The 15,929-nt window shown below is 39.4% G+C and overlaps 1 protein-coding gene across 15 annotated transcripts in view; it reads left to right on the forward strand.

The window, feature by feature from the left end:
- The window catches only part of PPP4R1 (protein phosphatase 4 regulatory subunit 1), a 61,060-nt gene extending 46,931 nt beyond the window's left edge, over nt 1-14,129 (forward strand). For 14 of the 15 annotated variants that reach the window (XM_036323843.1, XM_036323840.1, XM_036323844.1 and 11 more), the window contains 7 exons: nt 3,450-3,635; nt 4,346-4,507; nt 9,346-9,446; nt 11,147-11,267; nt 11,364-11,498; nt 11,980-12,121; nt 12,976-14,129. In XM_036323843.1, the coding sequence (XP_036179736.1) occupies nt 3,450-3,635; nt 4,346-4,507; nt 9,346-9,446; nt 11,147-11,267; nt 11,364-11,498; nt 11,980-12,121; nt 12,976-13,139 (1,011 nt within the window). In that variant the 3' untranslated portion in view covers nt 13,140-14,129. Of the gene's footprint in view, nt 1-3,449; nt 3,636-4,345; nt 4,508-9,345; nt 9,447-11,146; nt 11,268-11,363; nt 11,499-11,979; nt 12,122-12,975 lie in introns of those variants that run through there. The other variant, XM_036323852.1, reaches the window with a different exon arrangement.
- The last annotated feature ends 1,800 nt before the right edge of the window (nt 14,130-15,929 follow it).

Raw genomic sequence — 15,929 nt, forward strand, 5'->3', positions numbered from 1 at the left:
AACATCTTTTCTTCTATTGGCTGTTCATATGTCTTCTTGGGAGAGGTATATTTTCAGGTCCTCTACCCACTTTTTGATTGGGTTTGTTTGTTTGTTTGTTTGTTGTTGAGTTTTCTGAGTTGTTTATATATTTTGGAAATTAAACCTTTGTCAGAGCTACTGTTTGCAAATATTATCTCCTGCCTGGCTGCCTGCCTCTCTATTTCGTTGTCAGTTTCTTTGCTGTGCAGAAGCTTTTTAGTTTGATATAGTCCCATTCATTTATTTTTGCCTTTACTTCCCTTGCCTTTGAGGTCAAGTTCATAAAATGTTCTCTGTGACCAAGGTTTATAAATTTGGTTCATATATTTTCTTCTATGTAAACTGATCAGTAATAAGAAAATTGAAACAACCATCAAAAGCCTCCCCAAAACAAAAGTCCAGGATCAGATGGCTTAGTCAGTGAATTCTGCCATTCAAAGAAGACTTAAAACTTATCCTCCTCAAACTCTTCCAAAAAATTAAGAGGCAGTACTTCCTAACACATTTTATGAGGCCAATATAACTCTGATACCAAAACCTGGCAAAGGTAACACACAAAAAAGAAAACTACAGACCAGTATCTCTGATGAATACAGATGCAGAAATCCTAAACAAAATACGAGCAAATAGAACACAACAGTACATCAGAAAAATAGTATGTAACGATCAAGTGGGATTTATTTCAAGGACACAAGGATGGTTCAACATATGCAAATTAATCAGTGTAATACACCACATTAACAAAAGAAAGGCTAAAAATCATATGGTCTTATCAATAGATGCAGAAAAAGCATTTGATTAAATGCAACATCCATTTATGATTAAACACTCAGTAAAATAGGAATAGAAGGAAAGTACCTCAACATAATATCATAAAGTACCTCAGCTAATATCATACTCAATGGGGAAAAACTGAAAGCTTTTCCTCTAAGATCAGGTATAAGACAAGGATGTCCACTCTCACCACTGTTATTGAACATAGTTCTGGAAATCCTAGCCAGAGCAATAAGGCAAGAGAAAGAAACAAAAGGCATTCAAATAGGGAAGGAAAATGTCAAACTGTCACTTGTTGCAGATGACATGATTCTATAGAGAGAGAGAACCCTAAAGACTCCACCAAAAAACTATTACAGTCAAGTTGCAGGATACAAAGCCAATGTGCAAAAATCCATGCCTTCCTGAATATTAACAACAAAACTTCAGAGAAGACAATTCTTTTTACAATTGCAACCAAGAAAATAAAATACCTAGGAATCAATGAAGAATATGAAAGACCTATGTACTGAAAATTAAAAGCATTATTAAAAGAGATTGAAAAAGACAACAAAATGGAAAAGTATTCCATGTTCATGGATTGGAAGAATCAACATAGTTGAAATGGCCATATTGTCCAAAGCAAAATACATATTTAATGCAATCCCCATCCAAATCCCAATGTCACTTATTAAAGAAATAGAATGAGAAATCATCAGATTTGTATGGAACCACAAAAGACCCCGAATAGCCAAAACAATCCTGAGAAAAAAAGAACAAAGCTGGAGGTATCACACTACCTGACTTCAAATTATACTACAGAGCTATGATAATCAAAACAGCATGGTATTGGCAGGGAAACAGACACACAGATCATTGAACAGAATAGAGAGCCCAGCTATAAAACCACATGTATATGGACAAATGATTTTTGACAAAGCCAGAAACACACAATGGAGTAAAGATAGTCTCTTCAATAAATGGTGCTGGGAAAACTGGAAAGCCACATGCAAGAGAATGAAACTGGATTACAGTTTGCCCCCATGCTTTCAATAAGAAAATTCAAATAAGAAGAAAATATAAGCAAAAATCTTTCTCTACTCACACCTCTTACCCCATTTTTCATTCAGAATAATCACAATTTCTTCTGTATTCCTTCATAAATTTATTGTGGATATATAAATATTGTGGGTATATATGTATCCTTTTCTGTTTTTCAAAGAAAAATAGAATCATACCATCATACCAAGATATTTCATCATGCCTAAGTTGCCAAGAATTCTAAGATACAGCTTGATTTTAGAGATGAAAACATGAAAAAAAAGGGAGGGGGACTTAATAAAGTGCCATCAATAACAAGTGGCACTCCAGTTGTAGAGATTTTAAATGTGGGAAAATATGTTTATGGAATCATCAGAACATGAGAGTTTATGTCTTGCCTTTTGTTTCTTTCTTTTTCTTCTTCTTTTTTTTTTTTAGTTGTATCTTGGAGATCTTTCCATTTGAGCACATAAGGACTCCATTGGGAGCAGGTGCTATAACTTCAGTAGTCCCTCACATGCTTCCAGGTCTCATTGCACTGTCATATTACAAGCGGTGTTACATTCATCATGATTATGCATGTTATTTCCTTCTAGGACTATAAACCTTTTTTTAAAAAATATATTTTTATTGATTTCAAAGAGGAAGGGAGAAAGAGAGAGAGAAACATCTATGATGAGAGAGAATCATTGATCGGCTGCCTCCTGCATGTCCCCTACTGAGGATCGAGCCCACAACCCGGGCATGTGCCCTTGATTATTATAAGTGGATTTCCTAGGTCAAATGGTATATATTCTTTATTTTTGTAGGTTCTGTTTATTAAAAATGGAATCGGTCTTTTAAAAATGTTCACAGTCTTTTAAGTATGCTTTTACCAAATATTGGAGATATTTTCAAGTCAGTACATGCATTTTGTCTCATTCTTTTAATGAATTTATTTCCATTTTAATTTATTTTTTAAAAGTAGATAAGTTTACATAGTTCAAAATTTAAAAGGTACAAAGGCATTCAGTGATTTTTTTTCCTTCCCAGTGTTTCTCCTACACCATCCATTTTGCTTCCCCCAAACGAACCAATTTCACCTTTCTTTTGTATATCCTTCCAAAGCTATATTATACGTACATAACCAAGATTGTATATACATTCTTCTTTGTCTCACATTTATATAAATGGCTAGCTGTGTATACACTTTAAATTTTTATAGATAATTGGTAAATTTCCATCTGAAGGCAGGTGGTGGTGTTTTTTTTTTAAAAAAAATACATGTTGGTAATAGTGTATAAAAGTACCTGTAACCACATTCACTAGGTTACATCAACCTTTATAATCTTTGCTAACATTGAAAGGTGCTGGTCATATTTTTAATATTTCTTTTAAATTTAGAAATCAATTCTAATTGTCCTTTAAGCTGTTTTCTGTTTTAAGATCTTATTCATTGTTTTTCCTCTAGAGTTGCTTTTATTTATATATGCATTCTCCTCAGCATGTTTCTTTTCCGTTATATAACTGAAAATTTCAGATTGTTTTTTCTTTACTATTTCAAATGCTATGTTAAATTCATATATTTAAAAGTAAGTTCACCTAACTTATATCTAAACTGCTCAAAATGCATCCCTGTCCTCTCTCTTCATTAGGACGTTGTGCCTCAGGCTCTATTAGATCAGTATTTATCTATGACTGACCCCTCTCGTGCACAGACAGTCGACACTGAAATTGCTAAGCACTGTGCATACAGTCTTCCAGGCGTGGCCCTGACCCTTGGCAGGCAGAACTGGCACTGCCTAAGAGAGACTTACGAGACTCTGGCATCAGACATGCAGGTGAGTAAAACAGCCAAGGCATTAACAGCATGTGCATATAGAAGGCACAGTGTGTTGCCCTTCAAAACCCAATAGAATTTCTGTTCATGTTCTAGCAGGTACTTGGTATTATAGGAATTATGTGCAGAAGAGCTTGAACCAAAGACCTTTCTTTTTACATTGTTCAAGTTCCACAGTTTGGTGACTTCTTTTTTATCTAAAGTATTAGAAATGATCACATCTGACATGTCTAAGTTCCTAATTTATAAATGTGTTATTATCTAAAATTTATGTGTAGATTAATTCTTAAAACTATAGGATCTCGTTTTCTCCATGCAGTGTTATAAATGCTTCTATTTAAAAACCTTGATAGAACTGTAGTATTATTGACACTGCGGAGTTTTGAGCTTGGAGTGCTATGAGCTTCGCTGTACAGGTGGGAGAAGGTTAACAATGTGTGCGTGCATGTTCTTCTCTGCACCACACACCACCACACCCTTGGAAAGAGACAGAGTGTGAAACATTGACCCTTGGTAATGTGTCTGGATATCTATGACTTTTTGTGGCTCATGGGCTTTGTTGACTTAACTTCCTCTGCCACAGTTTTCCAGAGGAACTGAGGCCTTAGAAAGCGAAACTGCCGATAAGGGGGAACTACCGTGTTGTCTAAAAGTTCAAGAACTAAGTACTTTGTATTTAGCTTACTAATGCAATTATTTTTATTTCTGCAGTGGAAAGTTCGAAGAACTTTAGCCTTCTCCATCCATGAGCTTGCAGTTATTCTCGGAGATCAATTGACAGCTATAGATCTGGTTCCAATTTTTAATGGATTTTTAAAAGACCTCGATGAAGTAAGGATAGGTGTCCTTAAACACTTGCATGATTTTTTGAAGGTAACTTTAAATTCTTTTGCATAAAAACACACTAAAATTCCACTGTAAATCTAAAATATTAATTTTCTGCTACTACCAAGATCAGTTTCTGTACATTCTATAGAAGAAAATGCATTCAGGAGTTGATGGTGAGCTGTGACTTAAAAAAAAAAAAAATACCATTCTAATCATTTTTGCTGGTGTCATTTTAATTTTTAATTAAAAAAAAAAAATGCGCTGCCCTGATCAGTGTGGCTCAGTTGGTTGGAGTGTCGTCCCATACACCAGTAGGTGGTGAAATCAGTTCCCAGTCAGGGCACATCCCTGGGTTATGGGTTCGTCCTCCAGGTCAGGGCAAGTGCAGAGGCAACCAATTGATGTTTCTTATATCAATGTTTCTCTCTCTCTCCTCTCTCCCTTCCCACTTCCTGTCTCTAAAATCCATTTTAAATAAATACGCTAAATTTCATTTTTAAAGATGTTAGAACATGTTTATAAATATTTGTACTTTTTCAAAACTAATGAATTAAATGTGTAAGAGATTTTCATTAACATTAACTTTTAAGGTTTTATGGGTGTTTCAGAAGAATTTAACCTTAGTCCTCACTCCTTTGATGTGGGAACTTGGTGTCTGAGGTGAACAGCCCTAACTTTACAAATTGCTTGATACTGGCATACTGTTGTTAGACTTTAGCCTTGAAATTGGCACTCTCGTAGTTCTTTTTAAAAAAAAATTTTCAATTACAGTTTATAGTCAATGTAAATTTTATTAGTCTCAGGTGTATAGCATAGTGGTTAGACAATCAAATACTTCATAAAGTGTTCCCCAGTATTTCCAGTACCCACCTGGCCACATAAGCAGCAATTTTCAACCAGTGTGCCACAAAGAATTTTTAAAACATGCAAATACCTGACGATTTGGTCAAGGGCACTGACCTCTTTTCCCTTAGATCAGTGGTTCTCAACCTTCCTAATGCCACGACCCTTTAATATAGTTCTTCATGTTGTGGTGACCCCCAACCATAAAATTATTTTTGTTGCTACTTCATAACTGTAATTTTGCTACTGTTATGCATCGTAATGTAAATATCTGATATGCAAGATGTATTTTCATTGTTACAAATTGAACATAATTAAAGCATAGTCACAAAAACAATATGTAATTATATATGTGTTTTCCGATGGTCTTAGGCAACCCCTGTGAAATGGTCGTTTGACCCCCAAAGGGGTCGCGACCCACAGGTTGAGAAGCACTGCCTTAAGATTGTCAAATAAAAAAATGACAGTAGCCAACACAATAGTCATCTAATGTGAATGAATCAAAATTATACTCATTTTTTTTGTCATATTGGCACAAAATCTATTTTTTGATGTGCTGCAGAATTGTAGTAATTAATTTGTGTGTGCCATGAGATGAAAAAGGTTGAAAATTGCTGACATACATAGTTATTACAATACTAGAGGCCCAGTGCACAAAAATTTGTGCACTCGGGGGGTGGGGGATGTCCCCTCAGCCCGGCCTGTGCCTTCTCGCAGTCTGGGACCCCTCAGGGGATGACCACCTGCTGCCTTAGGCCTGCTCCCCGAAGGATTGGGCCTAAGCTGGCAATCAGACATCCCTCTGGCAGCCCGGCAGGCCTCAGGGGATGTCCACTTGCTAGCAGGGAGCAGGCCTAAACTGCAGTCGGACATCCTTAGTGCTGCTGAGGAGGCAGGAGAGGCTCCCACCACCACCGCTGTACTGGCAGCCATCAGCCTGGCTTGTGGCTGAGCAGAGCTCCCCCATGTGGGAGCGCACTGACCACCAGAGGGCAGCTCCTGCATTGAGCGTCTGCCCCCTTGTGGTTAGTGTGTGTCATAGTGACCAGTCATTCCCAGTGTTTCTGCTGTTAGGTTCAGTTTGCATATTACCCTTTTACTATATAGGATAGAGGCCTGGTGTACAGGTGGGGCCAGCTGGTTTGCCCTGAAGGGTGTCCCGGATCAGGGTGGGGGTGCTGCTGGGGTGCCTGGCCAGCCTGCTGATGGCTGTTTGCAGCTGGTCACACCCCCTTCAGGGTGGGGGTCCCCACTGGGGTGCCTGGCCAGTCTGGGTGAGGGGCTGAGGGCCATTTTCAGGCTGGCCTGCAACTGAAGCTCCCAACCTCTCCTTTTTTTCTTTTTTTTTATTCTGGGATTTATTTATCTTCTATAATTGAAACTCTGTTGCCTTCACTGGCGCTCCCAGCTCTGAAGCTGCGGCTGGCTGAAAGCAGGTATCTGGGATTTGTTTAGCTTCTATAATTGAAACTTTGTTGCTGTCCTGCTCCTCCAGCTCTGAGGCCGCGGCTGGCTGAAAGCAGGTATCTAGGGTTTGTTTAGCTTCTATAATTGAAACTTTGTTGCTTTCGGGCTCAGAGCCAGGCCACGGCAGGCATGGAACCTTGGCTTCCTCCATCACTGGAGCAAGCAAACCTCCTGCTCGCTTCAGCTGCGTGGCTGCCGGCCGCCATCTCGGTTGGCAGTTAATTTTCATATCTCGCTGATTAACCAATGGGAAGCGTAGCAGAGGTACGGTTAATTACCCTTTTTGTCTTTTATTAGATAGGATTATTGACTGTATTCTCTATGCTATACTTTATATCCCATGACTGTTTTGTAACTCTAAATTTGTACTTCTTAATCCCCTCACCTTTTTCACCCAGTCAGCCCCCCAACTTCCCCCTGCTTTGGCAACCAACAGTCTGTTCTGTGTATGGTTTTCTTGTAGTTCTAAGGTTTGAGGAATTACCTTGTAATCCTACTTTTTAAAAAACATTGATACCATGTTGTTGTATTTTATACAGATTATACTGAAATTTTCCTAATTTTCCTAATTAATGTCCTTCATGGCTATTTTTCCCTCAATTCAGAATCCAATTAAGAATTGCATATTGAATTTAAATATCATGTATCTTTAGCCCCCTGAAATCTAGAATAGTTCCCCTGACTTTTTGTTTTTAATGAAATTGGCATTTTTGAAGAGGCCAAGCCAGTTGTTTTGCAGAATGCCCCTCAATTTGAAATTGTCTGATTGCTGTTACACAATTAGATTCAGGTTAAACAGGTTTCCTTTGCAGGAATATTACCCATCTGTATAGGTCAGCAGGTGTTTTCTGAATGCATCATATCAGGCCTAACATGATGTTAGCTCTTGTGATTACTGGTGACGCTGAGTCCCGTCACTTGGTTATGGTAGTTTCGGCTCACTTCCTCCATTGTAAAACAACCTTTCACCTTTGTGATTAGTAGCTTCTTGATGAGGTGATCTTTCAAACTTTGAACATTTTTTTCCCCAAATCTTTCACCCAGTGCTTTTTTCATCCATGCATCTAAATGAGGTTCTTACGTGAATCAGTTGGTACTGTGTTGGCTGTAAAATACCGATTTTCTGTTTTTATAATTCCTTCTACACTTATTAATTGCCTTTCTCATGTAAAGATAACCTTTTTTTTTTCTTACACTTTTTGGAAATATTTTAGTATTTGTGTGATCTCTAGAATTACTTTCTTATGTAATGTAACATAATCCATTTTTATCATTTGTTTTGAACGTTAAATTTGACTAATTTGATATTGTTATCTCTACTTCCAGTCTAATACCTTTTTCCACTTTATTTTTTTTTTCATGGTAAAAACTTTTGTTAATAACGTTAATATATTTAGTCATTTTTTTCAGTTCCACTACATATATGCAGTAGTTTCAGAATTACTCCACTAGTAATAATTGCAACATGAAATCAACTAAGTCATGTTTGAGATTTCCTTCAGCACTTTCTATCCTTAGAACATATCCCATGAAGATGTATGGTCAGAGTACTAAGTTCACTCTGTGATTCTTATCTATTTATGTACACTTATGTTTATTTGCTTCTATTTATATAAAATTTTAGGATTCCCCCCATGTTGACTATAAACCTACTTTTAAATATTTGTAGAGCAATTATCAGGAAAGGGTGGGGCAAAAGTAGGTTTACAGTTGTGAGTACACAAAACAGTTTATTCTTATACTAGAGGCCCGGTGCACAAAATTTGTGCACAGGTAGAGTCCCTAGGCCTGACCAGTGATCAGGGCCGATCTGTGGGGCAATGGGCGGGTGATTGGGGGGGCCCTTGCTGGCACCCACCTTGGCCGGCCTGGCGCCAGCCCTGCCCCCCACTGCCACTGCCAGTGGCCTCCCTCTGTGGGGCGACCAGGGGGATTCTCGGGGGCCCCCTGTTGGCACCTGCCTTGGCTGGCCTGGGGCCTGCGGACTGGGTTAAGAGTCTGTGTTAAGAGTCTGTAAGAGTCTGCCCCCTGGTGGTCAGTGCGCATCGTAGTGACCAGTCGTTCTGCCATTCAGTTGATTTGCATATTAAGCTTTTATTATATAGATTAAATTATTTTTTTTCTATATGAACAACAATAAGCCTACTTTTGCCACCACCCTGTATTTATTGAACACCTGTTATGTGCCATCATAGTGCCATCTGCTGGGCATATATATGTGAATAAGAACATAATTTCTGTCTTCAGAGAGTTCATGATAATGAGGGTGTCATGTGAATAAAGTAGATGTGCTGTAATAAAGCTATGCTATGGTACTGTAGAGTTCAGTGGAAGTCACTTGCTGGCTCAAGAAACAAACCTTTGAAAAGAGGATAATGACTCTTAAAGGTAAAGGTAAATGGGGATTATCAGGGAAAAGAACCTAATACCTATTTTTAAGACCATTAAATGTATTTACTGAATGTATTCTCCTGTAAAAAATTAACCATATCATTTATAGTCATTTTTAAGCAGTCTAGTAAAAGAAGTAATGTCTGTGCTTTGTCCTAGTGAATTTGTTGTTGTTATTTCAGCTTCTTCATATTGACAAAAGAAGAGAATATCTTTATCAACTTCAGGAGTTTTTGGTGACAGATAATAGTAGAAATTGGCGTTTTCGAGCTGAACTGGCTGAGTAAGTTCTGACAGTTTATTAGACTATGTTTTGGAAGGGTGTGTATTTATTTTAGCTTTTCTGGGTTCATTACTTTGTGTAGATCCAATTTTCTGTCTGGTATCCTGCTCTTTAACATTTCTTGTAATGCAGGGACTTTTCTTTGCTTTTATTTATTTATTTTTAGTCTGTTTCTCTCTCTCCCTCTCTCTTTAATTGTGGTAAAATACACATAACCAGAGTTGCAATTGGTGACGTATAGTATGTTGATAGTAGCATACTGCCATTACCACTCTCTAATTCTAGACCATTTCATCATCTCAAAAGGAAACCTTCACCCCTCTCCACGCCCACCCATCCTCTAGCAGTCACTATCCTACTTCTGTCTCTGGATTTGCCTGTTCTGAGCATTTTATATACAAAATTATATAACATGTGGCTTTTTGTGTCTGGCTTCTTCACTCAGCATAATGTCTTTAAGATTTATTCACAGATAGATTTGTTCTTATTATAGATCTTAACCTCAGCATACAATTTTTTTTCTTATTAAATCAAGAACTTTCACTCTTTCACTTAAAGGAAACACTTAACAGCTTCTCCTTGGCAGATCCGATTTGCCAGCATCACTACTCTTGTGCTTTGGGACCAGTAATAAAGTTAGGGTCCCTTGAACACAACAGGCTCTGTGATGCCTCAGCAGGCAGTGTGAGAATCAGCGACTGTGTGACCAGCAGGTGGGCGGGTGTGCAGTGTGGAGATGCTGACAAAGGGATGATTCAGTCCCAGGCAGGCAGGAACAGGGTTACTTGAGATTTCATCACACTACTCAGAACGGTGTGCAATTTAAAACTTACGGTTTTCTTAATCCTGGAATTTTCCATTTAATATTTTTGGACCGTGATTGACATCTGGTTACTGAAACCATGACCACAATTCACTTCCTGCTGATTACAAATGTAAATAATATTAAACATAAAATCTGAAAGGCAAAATTCTTATTCATATTCAAGTTATTTCTTCATGAGCATTGTTGCATCTACTCAAATTAGCCTGATGAATGCTGCTAGTCTTTAGTTCCCATCAGACGTAATGGGAAAGTTGGTAGAGGACCACTTACTATGTTATCCCTAGTAAATGTATCATTGCCTCAGAAGCTGTACTTAATAAGTAAGTACACTGATAGAACTCTCATTTATTTATTTATTTACAAACAAAACTTTTTTAAAAATATTTTTTTATTTTCAGAGAGGTAGAGAGAGAGAGAAACATCAGTGATGAGAGAGAATCATTGATCGGCTGCCTCCTGCACATCCCACACTGGGGATCGAGCCCCCAATCCGGGCATGTACCCTGACTGGGAATTGAGTCTTGACCTCCTGGTTTATAGGTCATCCCTCAACCACTGAGCCAAGCTAGCTGGGCTAGAACTCTCTTATTTACATAATTGATTGTAGATGGAGGTTTCTCAGCACATTCTAAACAGTTACTATGAGAAAAATGTGTTTTGTGTTCCAATTGAACATACTAGGGAATGCTTTGCAGACATAGCCATACAGAGACGGGAGGTGATGCTCTGCATGAGAGACCAGGTTAATTATTAGTCTTTGCCTGTGTCCATCTTACAAATAATATCCAGTATTACAAATTATTCAGATGATCAACCTGTTTTCATTCGTCTTGTTTTAAAATTGTAACTGTATTTTTATAACTCACTTTTGTAGACAGCTGATCTTACTCCTAGAGTTATACAGTGCCAGAGATGTTTATGATTATTTACGCCCCATTGCTCTGAATCTATGTGCAGATAAAGTTTCTTCTGTTCGTTGGATTTCCTACAAGTTGGTATGTTTTAAGATTTTTATAATTTTAGGTCAGCAAAGTATTTAATAAGATCATAAAACGAAGATATTCCTCACTTCTCCATGTTCTCTCTCCTAGGTCAGTGAGATGGTGAAGAAGCTGCACATGGCGACACCACCAACATTTGGCGTGGACCTCATCCATGAGCTTGTAGAAAATTTTGGTAGATGTCCCAAGTGGTCTGGTCGTCAAGCCTTTGTCTTTGTCTGCCAGGTAAGCAAAGACTCGGCCATTTGTGACACTTTTTTTTTTAAATCTAGAACTAGGTTTTATTCTTTTACTCTTTATCTCTCTCAACACCCTCTTTATTCTTGAAGAACAGAACTTTGCCACCTGGCTGATTATAGGATCCCCTATTCCTCCGTTGGGTATCTGCCTGGTTCACCAATCATTTATAAAGTCCGCTGAGCTCTTTGTAAAGCTGTCCCCAAGAGGGCACTTGGGGTCTGTGGAGCAGGGCACGGTGTGAGAATGAGTGTTTACCGAGAACCCTCCAGGTCTGTGGAGCAGTTTAAAAACTGTCTCAGTGGGGGTTTAATTATGTCATTTTTGTTTTGAGTTCACAAGTGCCTGGAATATTGGTTTAAAATCTGTAGCAATTATATTGTTATTAAAAGACTTTTCTGAGCTAGTATTATGGCTTAAGTGGACTAACTACATTTGCAACTCTAAAGCAGTTACTTCCTTTCCCCAGACTGTCATTGAAGATGATTGCCTTCCCATGGAACAGTTCGCTGTGCATCTGATGCCACATTTGCTAACCTTAGCAAACGATAGGGTTCCAAATGTTAGAGTGCTCCTTGCGAAGACACTACGACAAACTCTGCTAGAAAAAGGTGGGTACACGACTCTTAGGAAAAGTGTCTGTGGCGGGGAGGAGATTCATAGACTATGTGAACAGATAAGGGCGACCAAAGGGACCTTTAATTATTGCCCTGCTAGTGAACTTTTTATAATTTAAAACTTTCTAGTTTGAATATTGCACATTCACTTATGACTCTGAAAAATCACTGCCCTTGGAGCCCCACCCCCACCCTCTTGACATCTGTTATGTTGTTTGGGGCCCAGGAGGCATGTTTGTGTTTCCTCCTCATTTTCATTCTTACGCAGAAGACATATGCCCCGTATTATTTACTTTGATGCAAATTATAACTCCTCGAGATTCAGGTTGTTTTATTTGTTACAATCCCCCAAAATGTCTCATAAATATCATTTCAATGCATGAACTCATGAATGAATCATAGAAAGACGTTTTTAATAGACTTCAAAGAATATGGGTAAATTAATATTGCTTTTTTTCTCCTTTGGAATTCATTTAATTTTTTAAAATAGCAATTACAATAAAACAGCTAGAGAAGACTGGTTTTCAGTATATGTTTGGAATTTTGGAAGTGTTCCTTTTACTGAGCTAATTAATAGCTATAACACATAAGTTTTTAATATATTTATTAGCTTCGCTGCCATTGAACATCATGAGACATGAGATTTAGTCAAATTATATCTGATAATTCTCTTACGCTTGGGGAATTTACAATATAAAATCAATTTGGATTACTGTTTATAATTCAATATAGCTTGTGTTTATACTTGTAGAAAATCCTGTTTTATAATGATTAAGTACTTTGTATACTTGTGCTTATCAAAACTGAAAGTTAGACTGATTTTGTTTGCAATCTGCACTTGTCTCCAGATTATTTCCTAACCTCGGCCAGCTGTCACCAGGAGGCTGTGGAACAGACCATCATGGCTCTTCAGATGGATCATGACAGTGACGTCAAGTACTTTGCAAGCATCCACCCTGCCAGCACCAAAATTTCTGAAGATGCTATGAGCACAGCTTCCTCAACCTACTAGAAAGCTTCAGCCTCGGTGTCTTTCCCGCTTCCTAGGAAGCCGAGGTTCGACACGCGATCCACACGCATGTGAGCTGGACACTTTGAGGATGAAGAGAGACCTTCCTCTCTTGCAGACTTAATTGCAGATGCAAGTTGCTTACACCGACACCAGGGATTTTAAGAGTCAAGAGAAAGTACAGTAAACACTATTATCTTATCTTGACTTTAAGGGAAAATAATTTCTCAGAGGATTGTAATTGTCACCGAAGCCTTAAAGCCTTCTGTCTTCCTGACTGAATGAAACTTGAATTGCAGAGCATTTTCCTTATGGAAGGGACAAGATTCCCAGAGACCTGCGTTTCTTCCCCTGGTTTTATTTAATGACCGATAGATGGAATTATAGCCAGACGGCGGCTGTGAGCCAGGACACGAGAGAGACCTTCAGTATTAACCTCACTGTTTCCACACAGGCAAGGACCTGTGCGCCTGTGACTAGCCGCCCAGTCCAGCCCTAAGTGTGAATAGTTTTTGACGTGTGTTAATGGGAAAGGAGATTTTTTTAATTTCTCATAAGGGCTTGATGGTAACACTAAAGTAGACTATGATTTTAACTCATAAATGCAGCATATTGCTGTACACATTTACGTGTGCCGAGTTATCTATGTCCTGAATTTTTTCATGCTGGTCATGACCTGAATGGCATATATTAGCACGTATAGTGTGTCAGGTGTTTTTAACTGGATCATGATCAGCCCTGAGGTGCATCTTTTCCTTCCCATACTGTACATACCTGTGACACTCTTAGGAGTGCTGCAGTCTTTAATCATGCTGTTTAAAACTGTTGTGGCACAAGTTCTCTTGTCCAAATAAAATTTATTAATAAGATCTGTATAGAGAGATATATACAGTTTTGATTGTTTTATAGATGTCTGCGAATAAATGCAATTTGTGACCTGTATTAATGATTTAGTATAAAATGGGAAAACTAGATTAAAAATATGTCTTTTAACTAGTTTAGTAATTTCTTTGTAATCGGCTCATGCCCCCTGGGCTGGGTTCCACGCTTGGCAGGTGGCAGAGGCGTCCTGAGCGCTGTGCTCGCTGGGGCTGGTTGAGGTGTGTCTTGTCTCTCAGCAGGTGTGTTAGGTCAGTGGCAGCCAATTCCTGGAGCCTGTCTACTGTGCAGTCTTTGTTACACAGATCTTCCAAGGGGGAAAAATGGGCTTCCAGAGGCAGTTATAAAAGCAAGCAAGCAAAGCTAAAAAATTAATGATTCAGCAGTTCTCTGAAATCCTCCCAGAAGCAAAAACAAAACTGCAAAAGAATTCATACTCAAACTATTAACTTCACAATAGATAAATAAATAGAGTGGCAATAATTCTGTCCTTGGAGGGACTTAACACTGGTGGCTGATCTCAGAAGATATTCTGGTATCTCAGGACTTTTAAATAACCAAGGTGAAGAGGAAAACTACATTTTTCTCAGCCCATTGCCAGGTGTCTCAACCACACAAGTCCCTGTCTCTCCACCCTGCCTGACTCCTAGGTCATGGTACACTGGGTGATGTCTGCTGCCCTTCCTCTTGTCTGGGAGAAAGTTTTGTGAGTTTTCAGAGTATCCCTCACTAAACCAGCAGACTTCCTCTTTGCCGGGTGGAGTGGCTTGAGGGTCACCTTTTTGCCAAGTCTTGGGGGTATTTCTGTGAGCCAGACCACTGTTGAGTTGTTGTTTTTATAAGTTTTTACTGATTTTTAGAGAGAGGGGAAGAGGAAGAGGAAGAGATAAACATGAAGATCTATCGGCTGCCTCCTGCATGCCCCCACCAGGGATCGAGCCCAACTTGGGCACATGCCCTGACCAGGAGTTGAACCAGTGACCTCTTGATACATGGGGTAATGCTCAATCACTGAGCGACACTGACCGGGCCAACTGTCAGTTTTCTAGAGTCCTCTGACTGAACCAGGCAGGTGCTGAGTTCCTGAGAGCACCACCTTGTTAATGCCCTAAGAGCTGCCCAGGCTGCCGGCATACTGTCAGGGAACATTGCTCTGGGTGATGCTTAGTCTGCTGGGCAGGCACAGGTGCACTGTGGGTGCTGACTATTCTCAGACTCCTTGGTCCAGGTCCCACTTTCTATCTGGAAGAGAAGCTCCCTGCACACTGCAAGCTGAATATACCAGAGGAAACGTCCAGAATCTCACGTCCCCTCCAGTGTCAGCGTTACAGAGGAACATGGAATGCTTGAAACACCAGCCATGTGTGGTAGTGTATTTGGGGGGCGTTGGGGAGCAATGCTGCGCACATGCATCTCAGGGCAGGCGGGAGCTGCGAGAAGGGGGTGGCACGGCGTAAAACTGACCTCCTATATATAGGAAAGAGCACTGTGTGTCAGGCTCCAGGACACATTCTCTTTCCCATGTATGGTAACATTTCTGTACATTCCAGGAGACACAGAAGCAGTGAACGAAAGGGAGGAAAAGAAGGACCCAACTCAACCAAGCAGATGACCTCTTTAAGATGAATAATCCTCTCACTCAAACCAGAGGAAAAGAAGTTGAGCCTGAAATAATCGTAAGCAAGCCTGTGGTTTCTGTTGTATTTTTGAATTTCTGCTACAAGCTTTTATAAACTCATGCTGGACGTAGAACATGTAGTAGGGCCACTGGGAGGAGCTGGCCACAAGAGAGAGGCACCAATGGGAGGAATGGGAAGAAGTCTGGCTGGGCTCATTGCACCCAAATGCGCCTTGTACTAAGCCCATGGATGGACACACTGGGGGACCCACATGGAGAGTGGCCAGGCCCCATGA

The sequence above is a fragment of the Myotis myotis genome, unplaced genomic scaffold (assembly GCF_014108235.1).
Source record: "Myotis myotis isolate mMyoMyo1 unplaced genomic scaffold, mMyoMyo1.p scaffold_m19_p_9, whole genome shotgun sequence".
NCBI classification, from domain to species: Eukaryota; Metazoa; Chordata; class Mammalia; order Chiroptera; family Vespertilionidae; genus Myotis; species Myotis myotis.